Source organism: Macaca thibetana, chromosome 10 (assembly GCF_024542745.1).
Source record: "Macaca thibetana thibetana isolate TM-01 chromosome 10, ASM2454274v1, whole genome shotgun sequence".
Taxonomy (NCBI): Eukaryota; Metazoa; Chordata; class Mammalia; order Primates; family Cercopithecidae; genus Macaca; species Macaca thibetana.
In genome coordinates, this window is record NC_065587.1 from 11,466,891 (window position 1) to 11,480,000 (window position 13,110).

The 13,110-nt window shown below is 54.1% G+C and overlaps 1 protein-coding gene across 1 annotated transcript in view; it reads right to left on the reverse strand.

Moving 5' to 3' along the window:
• Positions 1 to 3,435: 3,435 nt before the first annotated feature.
• Positions 3,436 to 13,110, reverse strand: part of TAB1 (TGF-beta activated kinase 1 (MAP3K7) binding protein 1) — a 38,573-nt gene continuing 28,898 nt past the window's right edge. The window contains exons 9-11 of the mRNA XM_050806228.1: positions 8,421 to 8,643; positions 7,150 to 7,312; positions 3,436 to 5,306 (exon numbers count right to left, since the gene is read on the reverse strand). Coding sequence (XP_050662185.1) covers positions 5,099 to 5,306; positions 7,150 to 7,312; positions 8,421 to 8,643 — 594 coding nt within the window. The 3' untranslated portion in view covers positions 3,436 to 5,098. The remainder of the gene's footprint in view (positions 5,307 to 7,149; positions 7,313 to 8,420; positions 8,644 to 13,110) is intronic.

The following is a 13,110-nucleotide window of genomic DNA, read 5'->3' on the forward strand; positions in this document are numbered from 1 at the left end:
CTGCTGGGGTTTCCTGTGAAACACGGGTCTATAAACCTACAGGATTGACACGGCTCTTCCTGAAGCATCAATTTACTTAACGAATAATTTCAAAATGTTACTTTTGAAAAGATAATGCTATTTTTGTACTCAAATGGAACACAAGAATTTGACTGCAAAATTCACCTGTTCAAAATAAATGAGACACGTAATCTCTTACAAACCTCAAAACTCGCGGCGTCCTAGGGCGGGGGTAGTTTTCTGTAGGGTGACGACATATCCTGCAATGAAGTCCCAGAAGCCCTGCTCTGGGCAGTCCATCTCTTTGTCCACTCATGTTCTTAGACACATCCCAGGGGCCGGCCCTGAGCTACTGGGATGACTGGAGGCGCATCCAGGTCTGGGGGAAGGGAGTGACTCCCACACAGCAGGTGCCCAGAGGTAGGAGGCTGGACCCACAGAAGGTTCTGGTGTCAGCACAAGATGGCTCTGCTGAAATGCCGAGTGCAGGAGCTTAATTGTGGCGCATGTGGAAACCAGCCATGGGCTCTCAGGCCCACTCCTGCCCTGCCCTGGCCCCTCTGTGATGGGAGAACCAGGACAAGAAGGGGCTGGATCAGGTGACTGGTCATACAGCCTGGGGTCCTTTCACCTTTCTGGGGGTCTCTGAAGGCAGGAATGGAGTCTGTGAACGGGTGTCAATATTTCTCAAAGCCGGCTGTCAGACACTGCGTCTGTCCCTGACGCGGCCGCCCAGGCTCGTGGAATGCCAAGTGCCTGTCTCTGCTCGGGGCTGACATCACCTCTGCGTGGGAACAGCCTGTGCTCAGGCGAGCTCATCGGGATTGGCAGAGATCTGCATCCTTGTCTGGTTCCAAGACAGGGGGCCCAGAAGGAGACTCATGAAAGATGCCCTTGTCGACGGAAATTTCAGGAGCTTGGCCCACAGCCTCTGTCTTCGCTTTGACTGTGAAGAGGCCAGAACCACGCCCTCAGCTAGGCTCTGATGAGGCTGCAGGTAGCGCCGACTCAGTACCTGCTTCCACCAGGGTCCAGACCGAGCCCTCACGGCACAAGAGTGCCCACAGGCATGTAGCGGACAGGTGGACATCTCAGTTAACGCTCTTGTCACCTGTCCCTGACTCTCCATCAGTAGGGCAAGGGCAGGTCTCACTTCTCACAGCTATGGCCACTCGATGTGTTCAGCAGTCTAAGTGGGTCATTGCCTCATTTTGTACATGAAAAACCAGCCGAAGTAACTGCCCAAGGTCACACGACCATTCCCTCCGTCCCTTCCTCCCTGACTCATGCCATGCCTGTGAGAGAGGCTGCTGCGTGCCTGACTGGGACCTAGTGGAGTAACAGAGAGAAAGCTCTTATTCCCATGGAGCAGGCGAGAGGAGACATGCATAAAGGCAGAGAGTGTCCTACGAGGAAACAACAGGGAGACGGGCAGTGGGTGGCGGGGTGAGGGGTCAGGGAATGGCTCTCTCCAGAGGGGGCATCTGTGCTAAGACCTGAAGGACAAGAAGGAACTAGCCCCACAAACAGCACAATTGGGTGCTTTTCCCTTTGATGTCTGAGCAGCCTGGAGTCACTCCATACGGGCCCTGCTGCCCCCACTGCCAATGGCAGAAACACCCTGACATGGGCATCATGGGGAGCCTGCTCTGAAGCTCTGCTCCCGGCTCTGCCGCCAGCTCCTGGCTCATGAGAGAATGAGAGGACCAGACCAGGACGGTATAACTCCTAGTGAAGATGGCTCACAGGTGCTGTGGCGCCCCCAGCCCACCTGCCCCTGTCCCGGGACAATGGGATTTCTGAGGGCTAGGACCTCCGTGGAGCCAGGGACCTAGCTGGGTTTTGGGAGAGACTGATGTTTGTTTTTTGAGACAGAATCTCGCTCTGTTGCCCAGGCTCTGGAGTGCAGTGGCACTATCTTGGCTCACCGCGAGCTCCGCCTCCTGGGTTTACGCTATTCTCCTGCCTCAGCCTCCCGAGTAGCTGGGACTACAGGTGCCCGCCACCACGCCCGGCTAATTTTTTATATTTTTAGTAGAGACGGAGTTTCACCGTGTTAGCCAGGATAGTCTCGATCTCCTGACCTCATGATCCGCCTGCCTCAGCCTCCCAAAGTGCTGGGATTACAGGCATGAGCCATGGCACCTGGCCGAGACTGATGTCTTTAAGGAACGAGTGGGTAGGGGCAGTGGGTGGGGGATGGGTTTCTCTGGTTCCATCTGATCCTACCTCAGGCCTTTCCCCATGGAGGCTACGGGAGGCAGACAGGCTGGAGAGGGCCATGTTGGCCCGCCTTGTGTCAGATGCCACATGGGGATGCGGATAGTGACTCTCGCCCAGGACTGCACAGCTCCGCCTGGCTGTGCTGTTCACTTTTCTTACCTTGACTCCTGGTCCCTTAAGTCCTCAAATCCACTCCCGAGCTTCCCCTCTTGGCTGAAACAGCGTCCCTCTCACCTTCATTTCCCTCCAGGAGACAGGTTCAAGTGCAGTAAGTAACACCAAGGCTGGGGACAGGGGACACAAAGCCAACAGTGCAGCACCTGGCCCCACACACTTAGGGCAGAGCAGGTGCTGGGAGAGGCCTGGGGCCTAGAGTTGCATGGTGGCCACTTGTGGCCAGGACTGTGCCTGAACCTGTCTGTGCCTCCGTTATTCACCATGTCTCTCTCAGGTGACAGGGCTGATACCACAGCTCCAGGAGTGTTCAGGGGCCATAGAGGTCCTCAGGACCCCTGGCGGCTCGGCTGGGGAGGCTGAGAAGGACAGATCCTGGAAGGAAGCTCTGCAGGCACAGTCCCTGCCCAGCAGAGCGGAGGGGGGGACATCCGGGACCCTCTGACCACACCAGACAGAGCGTGGCTTTGTTCCTAGGCAGATGCACTCTTTCGGTTTCTGTTGCAGAGGCTCTTCTTAGAGGGATGAGTTCTTAAGTCCCAGAAAGCAGGATGAAGTGCTCTATGGACTGGGATTTATAGAAGATCCTTCTCCAAAGCAAAACCCAATAAAGCAAACTAGCCGGCAAGAGGGCAAGGCCTCACCCTGGTGACCTGAGCACTGGGTGGCTACAGCACCACTCACACACCAAGACTCTAGGCTCCCTCTCAGCAAGAGTGGAATTGGCACCACAGCCCTGCCACTGGTCATGGGCCACAGGGCTTGGCCTGCAGCAGGGAAAACCCTGTCAGCCCCTCCAGATGTGCATGAACACATCTGGGCCTGAGAGTGGGCCTGGGAGGTAACAGGCAAGCCATGTTTCCCCTGGGCTGTGCGGGTGGCAGCGTGGAATGCAGCCAGAAGGCCTGGGTTCAAATCCCAGCCCTGCCACTTAGCAGCCTGGTGAGCGGAGTTCTTGAACCTCCAGGGCAGCGAAGAGGGGAGGCGTCCACCTCCCCGGGCCGCTGCGAGTTACAGGAAACATGAGCAACAGCACTATTAATATCACAATGTGTAATGCCACCATTTATTACTTCTTTACTGCATTAAAAAAGTGACCCTGTTTCTAGAGACCAAACAGCACCACAGAGGCATGCTTGGAAGAGAATTCCTTTTGTTCCCAAGCCTTTGTGACTGACTTTAAATCCTCTCACCTGCAGAACAGAGATGGCTTCAAAGTGGGGGGTGGGGGAGTGAGTGAGGATCCTGGGCTGAGACCTGTTTTTCTTCCATTTCTGCTGTGGATTCCCGCAGCTCCCTGGTTCCACACCAGGCCCTGCTCTGCCGCAGGAAAATGGATTCCTGGGTCACAGAGTGGTCAGGCCTTTGACTTTGCAGAGACCAAGCACCCTGGAGGCTGTGCAACAGTGGCCAGTCGCTGGTGGGCTGGTCTGGGACATGGCGGGCAGGGAGACTGGGAGCTGGGGAGGGCGTGGAGAATCCGGGGGTCCCTGGACACTGACTGAATGGCTCAGGTCTGAGCTCTGACTGCCCCACTGATTGTGTGGCTTGGCCAAGGTGCAATTCTCTCAGCCTGCTTCCTCCTCTGAAACAGGAGTGGCAATCCTGGCCGACAGCCCTGGTGGCACCCCCTCCCCACTGAAGGCAGAGAACCTGTGTGAAATAGTCTTAACTCTGGCCCAGGGCCGGGCCGGGCCGACCCTTCTCCTGCGCCTCCCAGGGTAGTGTGTCTCAAAGAACCTCTTCCCTCCTGGAACCATTTTCCACTCTTCTTTCTTTCAAACGAGTCCCCCAGCCTGACTCACAACCCCTGCTTGCTACCCTCAGCCGGTAGAGGACCCTCATCAGTGGTAAAGACAGTTCATCGCAGCCGCCTGCCAGCCTATGGTCTTCGCAGCACCAGAAGGAAAACGCAAGGCGACACCGGCTCACCCTGGCTCAGGCCTGACAAGAGCAGCCCCCGCCTCAGTCTGCCAGGTCCAGTCCCCACCTCTCCCGCATGCCCGGCTCGGGGGAGGCCCAGGCTGCCCTCCTCTGGCAGCTCCAGGTCTCTTAGACCACTTCCCCCTGGCTCCTTTCCACCTGGCCTGCCCCTTCTGTGGCCATCCCAGGTCCCGGATGCTGCCCTGGTCCTCCCGAACGTTTACCACAGATGACACAACCAAGGCAGGACCAGGGATGGGGCCCAGGGACAGACGTGGGCACCAGCCTGGGTTCCACTCTGGATGTAAGAGCACAGGGCCGAGAGGCTGGAGAAGCGGGGGGCTACTGTTCCGAGGTGAGGGAGGTGATGGTGGGAGGAGGGGTGGGCTTGGGACAGCAGGGTCTACTGGGCCTGCGACACTCAGGGTTCACAGTGCGCTTCTTCCTGCTCTGCAGGAGGCTGCTGGGAAGGCTCAGGTGGCTTGCAGGACTGCTGCGGCTTCTACACCTGGCCCTCTGCTCTGAGAAAGGGCGATGGTCCTGGCTGAGGCCACCTGCGAGGAAGTGGCCTTCAGCTTCCTGTGTGGTAACAAGGTGTGAACCACAGGTCCAGGCTGCACTCACACCCTCTATTGCCCGGAGAGCCATGAGATAGAGTCTGCTGCGGGCTGAGGACGGGGTGCCTGCTGGCCGCTGTGGCACAGGCAGATGTTAGGAAAAGGCTGGACCCTGTCCTGCCCCACACCAGGCCCTGCTTGGGCTGCATTCCCCGGCTGCCCTATGGTGCCGTCACCACGCTCTGCTCGCCATGGTCCACGCTCCAGAGGCGGTAAAACTCAGCAAAGTCCACGTAGGGCTCAACACGGCCATCCTCGCCAGGCGGGAGCGAGTGGGCGGGCCGGGAGCGGAAGAGGCCCCCGTCGGAGCTGGAGCTGCTGCTCTGCGTGTGCGTGTTGGTGGACTGCAGGGTTAAGGTCGGGCTTTGGCTGCGGGACAACAGGAGAGGGAGTCAATCAGGAGCAGTCAGGTCAAGGGGGCTGGGGCAGTGTGGGGATAGAATGGCCCCTGCCTCTACCGCCCCCTTGGGCCACAGGCCTTTCTGGCAGAGGCAACCATAAGAGCTGGCCCAGCCAGATGCTCTTAGGAAGAGATAAAAAGTCAAGTTTTGAAGCACCAGCTGCATGTGGCTACTTAAATGAACTAAAGGTAAAGAAAATGGGCCAGGCTCAGTGGCTCATGCCTGTAATCCCAGCACTTTGGGAGGCCAAGGCAGGGTGGATCACCTGAGGTTAGGAGTTCGAGGCCAGCCTGGCCAACACGGTGAAACCCCATCTCTACTAAAAATACAAAAAAATTTAGCTGTGCGTGGTGGCACGCACCTGTAATCCCAGCTGCTTGGGAGGCTGAGGCAGGAGAATTGCTTGAACCTGGGAGGCAGAGGTTGCAGTGGGCCAAGATTTTGCCATTGCACTCCGCCCTGGGCAACAAGAGTGAAACTCTGTCTCAAAGAAAAAAAAAAAAAAAAAAGAAAATGGAACACTCAGTTCAAGTGTCTAATAGCCACAAGTGCTGGAGACGCGGTGACAGGACAGCACCCATGCGAGCACTCCCGCCATCACAGGAAGTTCCCCAGGTGCAGCTGAGCCACCGACTGTCCATTACCATCTCTCTAAACCCTTCCCAACCCAGGCCCTACTCAGCAGGGCGGGCAAGGTGTCTTCTAGAAAACCTTCCTTCGCCCCCTCCCCTTCACTCTCTTCTCATCAGCTGGGTGGGGACAGGCACCCACCTTAAGTCACAGCTGGAACTGCCTGTTAGCGCTGCCCAGCACCAGCAGAGGGCTAGCCCATGGCGGGACCAACTACCATGGCTCAGACGCTGAAGGGAGTGAGGAACATAGGCAGCGGAGGAGGGCGGGTTGTCCTGCCTTGTCTAGGGCCACAGCAGTCCCACTCTGCTTTGTGGACACAGCTGGAGGACTCCTCCAAGCAGCCCGGCAGGGGTACTGGACAGGCCACCCCTACTGCACTCAGGAAGCCCACGGAGCTTGCTCGGTCTGGCAGGCCTTTCTAGCCCTGTGGCAGTAGTCGCAGCATCCACGACTCAGAGGCAGAGGGAAAGGAAGGCCCCCTGATGAGGCAGAGGTAAACAGGCCACCCACCCCCCTCCAGGGCCTTTCTAATTGGCCACATCCTGCACACTCCATCCTCAGAGTGGGCTGGGTGTGGCATCTCTATCATTCCATGCAGGGCTGGAATGTGGAAACCAGATCTGGGTCCCCTGGTGTGGGGGGTGCACATTCTACGGAAGGGAAGGGGGTGGGGTGTACTCAGGCAGGTCTGCGGCTGGACGGGGCCTAGCTGCAACCCCCTCAGGCTGCTGTCTCTACCTCGCCCCCTGCCCAGAAACCACAGAACTCACTTCAAAGCTAAACTTAAGCACATTAGCCAGAAAGCACGGGCTCTGACAAGCCAGTACAGGCCAATGTCCCCAAGCAAGGACACCAAGGGAAGTCACCCCATATCACAGGAAGCCACCCCACATCACACCCAGGTGGGGAATGAAAAGAGAACCTTCCACTGACTGAAACCAGCAGACCGGCCCACAAGAAAATACGAGAAGTAGGCTGGGACCATCAGCCACCTGACCGAAAACCCCACCTGCCTCAGTTTCTAGGGAGACCTCCCTCACCAGGCACGGAGCTGGGGCCTTCCAGACCCCAGGGCATCTTATCCACAAGCCTTGGCCCCATGGTCATTTCTGTCCCGGTGCCACAGGGCACCCATGGGGGGACAGGGCTCGGGGTGGCTAAGTGGGGGAGGGACTTACTTGGTGAGGGTCGGGGTGGCTTCATCCAGGGTGGAAGCGCTGTGAGCCCCATTGACCATCTGGCCCTGGGAGGGCATGACAAGGGAGAGGGTCACGCTGGTCTTGCTGGTGCTCTGGGCACTGGAGTATGGCACAGACACAGGGTACACTCGTCCCCCTGCAGCTTTGGGAGGAAGAGAGTGGGGGCCTCAGGCAGTGGCTGAGGAGACACCCGGGTTAACAGAGGCAAAGCTGCTCCCATGGCCTGATGGGGTGGTGCCTGAGGGCTGAGTGTAGGCGGTGGCCATGCCTGGCTCCCCAAGCCCAGAGCGGCCCCCTGCCCCTTGGGACAGCTCAGGAGGAGTGTCCCTTGGCAGAGACTCTTCCAGGCTGGGCTGAGAACTCCTTGTAGCAATAAAGCTAGCAGTAAAGCCTGCTGGTGCTCAAGTTGCCTCAAGGAAAGGGTTACTGCCTGGCTTCCCATGGATGCTTTAATCCAGAGGATAAGTTTGCTCCCAGTTGAGGCTAACCCAATAAAAATATGGTTGCAATAACAACGGCCAAAGAAACTTCAATAACCCTGGTGTCCATGGGAGAACAAATCTGTCTGTGGATGCCTGAGCTTTATCTAAGGTTTGCTTGTTTAAAACAAAGAAAAATAAATGCAGCCCTCGGGAACCGAAGGTCTTAGTGCTGAGCAGCACTGCGGGGAGCACGGGAGAAAGCAGCCGCCTCTTCTCCTGAGAACTTGGTTGAAGAATGACATAGGTAGAAAGCAAAACGTCCTTCTCCCTGCCCTGCTCCAGTGCAGCCCAGGGACAGACAGGCCCTGGGGCCTGACCATTTGTCCACATGCCTCATCTCTTCCAGGTCCCTTCATTCTTCAGCCTCGGATTCCCCCTCTGGAAAACAGGGGTACCGCCTGTCTTTAGGGTTACCCATGAGGACCGAAGGGAATAATGCAGGCTGTGCGCCTGGCACATGGTAGGCACTCAATCAGTGGTGGCCATCATCTCTACTATGGGGCTTCAGGGCTCTGTGAATTGCTTGCTGGTGCACTCAGGTTCTGGGAGGTTGCCGGGGCAGGTGGTATTAACCTCCATTTAACAGACAAAAAAGCAAAAATCAACATGCAGCTCAGACAGGCTGAAAGTCAGAGAACCTGAATTAGAGCCACTGAGAGCCAGGCCCCCTGACTCCATCTCCGTTTCAAGCAGCCTCGGGGGCTCTGCACCCACCTCTGGCCCCTAGACGGCATCCCCAGGCACTGCCTGTCTGTACAGCACACGTACCTGGGGCCGGGCTCGGTGTGGGCTGGCTCATTTCACCCAGTGGGTAGCCAAAGTTCCTCACCAGCAGGGTCATGTCCTCATGCCGGGGGCAGAACCTGGCACGCTCCCCACCGCTGGCGAAGGTGTCGCTGTGGATGCGCTTCACCCGGTCCACCACGGCCTGGGCCACAGCGTCCAGGGAGGTCTGCTTGGCAAACTCAGTGTCAATCATTGCAGCAATCTCCTGGGGGAGGGGGGAGGAAGAACCTGGTAAGGAACGGAGTGTGGCCTGGGGGGCGTGGGCCATAATCTCAGAGCCTAAAACCAGGAGATTTAGCGGTCAATAGCGCAGCAGGTGAAGGAAGTGCCTGCCAGCCAAGTTTGAAATCTGAGCCTTTCAAGGTATTCAGGATAATCCTTCTGGAACTTTCTCATTAGGAAGTGTGTGCCCTTGTGACTGCTCTGATTGTTGGGTGCGTACCTCTAGGATGGGGAGAACATCCACCTCACTGGGTGAATATGAGGATTAACTAACAATGCTGTGAGAGCACTCTGTCAGCCACCAAAAAGCCCAGTACCTGCCAGGCACAGTGGCTCACACCTGTAATCCCAGCACTTTGGGAGGCCAAGGCAGGCAGATCGCCGGAGGTCAGGAGTTCGAGACCAGCCTGCTCAACATGGTGAAACCCCGTCCCTACTAAAAATACAAAAATTAGCTGGGTGTGGTGGCAGGTGCCTGCAATCCCAGCTACTCAGGAGGTTGAGGCAGGAGAATCACTTGAACCCAGGAGGCGAAGGTTGCAGTGAGCCGAGATAGCACCACTTGCACTCCAGCCTGGGGAACAAGAGCGAGACTTCATCTCAAAAAAAAAAAAAAAAAAAAAAAAAAAAAAAGCCCAGTAGCAAGTGTCATTATTATGAAACACTCTTTCCTGGAACAAACTTGTTGTAGGCAATGTTATACGTGCTAGGATTTTGCCAGGAACTGGGGATACAGAATGAAAACAGGGTCCCTGACATAAGAGAAGTCCCTGTCCAGTATACAGATGTTCCTCAATTTAGGATGGGGCTATGTCCTGACAAACCCACTGTAAGTTGAAAATATCGTAAGTTGACCAGGCGCAGTGACTCACACCTGTAATCCCAGCACTTTGGGAGGCTGAGGTGGGCGGATTACCTGAGGTCGAGATCGAGACCAGCCTGGCCAACATGGTGAAACCTGGTCTCTACTAAAAATACAAAAATTAGCCAGGCATGGTGGCACATGCCTGTTAATCCCAGCTACTTGGGAGGCTGAGGCAGGAGAATTGCTTGAGCCCGGGAGACAGAGGTTGCAGTGAGCTGAGACTCTGACACTGCACTCTAGCCTGGCCAACAGAGCAAGACTGTCTCAAAAAAAAAAAAAGGCCGGGTGCGGTGGCTCAAGCCTGTAATCCCAGCACTTTGGGAGGCCGAGATGGGCGGATCACGAGGTCAGGAGATCGAGGCCATCCTGGCTAACATGGTGAAACCCCGTCTCTACTAAAAAATACAAAAAAACTAGCCGGGCGAGGTGGCGAGCGCCTGTAGTCCCAGCTACTCGGGAGGCTGAGACAGGAGAATGGCGTGAACCCGGGAGGCGGAGCTTGCAGTGAGCTGAGATCTGGCCACTGCACTCCAGCCTGGGCGACAGAGCAAGACTCCGTCTCAAAAAAAAAAAAAAAAAAAAAAAAAAAAGGATCAAAATATCGTAAGTTGAAAAAGCATTTAATGCACCTAACCTACTGAACATCAGCACTTAGCCTAGCCTACCTTAAAATGTGCTTAGAACACTTCTATTAGCCTACGGCTGGGCAAAATCATCTAGTACAAAGTCTATTTTATTAATATATAAGAAAATGCTGAATCTCATGTAATTGTTTTGTTTGTTTGTTTTTTGAGACGGAGTCTCACTCTGTTGCCCAGGCTGGAGTGCAGTGGTATGATCTTGGCTCACGGCAAGTTTCTGTCTCCCAGGTTCAAACAATTCTCCCGCCTCAACCTCCTGAGTAGCTGGGATTACAGGTGTGTGCCACTATGCACCAGATAATTTTTTGTTGTTGTTGTATTTTTAGTAGAGATGGTGTTTCACCATGTTGGCCAGGGTGGTCTCAAACTCCTGACCTAAAGTGATCTGCCCGCCTCGGCCTCCCAAAGTGCTGGGATTACAGGCGTGAGCCACCACACCCAGCCAAATCTCATGTAATTTATTGAGTACTGTATTAACAGTGAAAAACAGAATGGTTGTAGGGGTATTGGAGCACGGTTCCCACTGAATATGTATCACTTTTGCACCATCGTAAAGTTTCTTTTGGGCAGGGGTAGGAGGGCAGGGGCAGGTAATAGGAAATGGCCTGCACCTGGTCCTGGTGGGCTCAGTTTCATCACTAAGCAGCAACATCACCTCCAGCAAGACTCTGAACTCTATAAATCCCAAATTCCCTATTCTACGTGGAAGTAAGCCCCTGTCCCTCTATGTTATAAGGCTACTGGAAGGAATGGTAAGCTTATATAACAGGTGAAGAAATCAGAACACAGGCTGGGCGTGGTGGCTAACACCTGTAATCCCAGAACATTCGAAGGCCGAGGCAGGTGGATCATCTGAGGTTAGGAGTTCAAGACCAGCCTGGCCAACATGGCAAAACCCCATCTCTACTAAAAATACAAAAATTAGCCGGGTGTGGTGGTGGCACATGCCTGTAGTCCCTCCCAGCTACTCAGGAGGCTGAGGCAGGAGAATCACTTGAACCTAGGAGGCGGAGGTTACAGTGAGCCGAGATTGCACCACTGCACTCCAGCTTGGCCAACAGAGCAACACTCCATCTCAAAAAAAAAAGAAATCAGAACACAGGGACCGGGACCAGGGGATAGTTAGGCACTTGAGACTTTTTTGAAGTAAATCTGCATCCAATCCAGCAATCCACTACTGGGCATCTACCCAAAGGAAAATAAGTCATTATATGAAAAAGATACTTGCACACATATGTTTATAGCAGCACAATTCACAATTGCAAAGATGTGGAACCAGCCTAAGTGGCCACTGACTAACAAGCAGATAAAGAAAATGTATTTATAAACTATGGAATACTACTTAGCCAGTAAAAGGAAAGAAAGAATGTCTTTTGCAGGAACCTGGATGGAGATGAAGGCCATTATTCTAAGTAACACAGGAGTGGAAAACCACAAACTGTATGTTCTCACTTATAAGTGGGAGCTAAATGATGAGTATGCACAGGCATACAGAGTGATACAATGGAACTTTAGAGACTCAAGGTGGGAGGGTGGCAGGGGTGCTACGGATAAAACACCATACATTAGTTACAGTGTACATTACTTGAATAACTGGTGCACTAAAATCTCAGAATTCACCACTACATAATTCATCCCTATAACAAAAAATACTGGTACCTCAAAAGCTATTGAAATAAAAATTTACACATTTTAAAGAAGACTTTTTCCTCATGATATTGATTGATTGATTGAGAAGGAGTCTTGCTCTGTTGCCCAGGCTGGAGTGCAATGGCACAATCTCGGCTCACTGCTACCTCCACCTCCCAGGTTTAAGTGATGCTCCTGCCTCAGTCTCCCAAGTGGCTGGGATTACAAGCGCCTGCCACCATGCCCGGCTAATTTTTGTATTTTTAGTAGAGATGGGGTTTCACTATGTTGGCCAGGCTGGTCTCGAACTCCTGACCTCAAGTGATCCACCTGCCTCAGCTTCCCAAAGTGCTAGGATTACAGGCATGAGCCACCGTGCCCGGTCAATGCATGACTTTTAATTAAAAATGACAAAGCAGGCTGGGCACAGTGGCTCATGCCTATAACCCCAGCATCCTGGGAGGCCAAGGTAGGAAGATCGCTTGAGACCAGGAGTTTGAGATTAACCTGGGCAATACAGTGAGACCCTGTCTCTACCAACAAAACAAAACAAAACAAAACAAAAAACAACCAAAATTAGCCAGGTGTGGTGGCACACACCTATAGATCCAGCTACTCAGGAGGCTAAGGCTGGAGGATCGGTTCAACTCAGAAGGTTGAGGGTGCAGTGAGCCGTGATCACACCACTGCACTCCAGTCTGGGTGACACGGCGAGTCTTAAAAAAAAAAAGTCAAAGCAGAAAAGGTTATCTTCCTACAAGAATCACAGACAGGAGGAGGAACACAAACTAAACTTATCTTAGCCAGTCAGCAACCCAAGAAGGTCAGGGAAAGGCAGTTTTCCTTTGAGATCATCCCTAACATGACTGTCTTGAAGTCACACTTTGGTGACTCCAAGGTGTAAGAAAAATAAGCAGCCCCCTAGCTGAGGGCCTATGTTTACCACGCCTAAGTTACCTCACCGCGATCTCACAAAGGTAGATGTTACCATCCCCACTGTAGAAACGAGAAGTGAACTGCCAGGTGTAGTGGCTCACGCCTGTAATCCCAGCACTTTGAGAAGCCAAGGTGGGTGGATCATGAGGTCAGGAGTTTGAGACCAGCCTGGCCAACATGCTGAAACCATTTCTACTAAAAATACAAAAATTGGCCAGGCGCAGTGGCTCACGTCTGTAATCCCAGCACTTCGGGAGGCTGAGGTGGGCAGATCATGAGGTAAGGAGATCGAGACCATCCTGGCTAACATGGTGAAACCCCATCTCTACTAAAAATACAAAAAAATTAGCCAGGCGTGGTGGCGGGCGCCTGTAGTCCC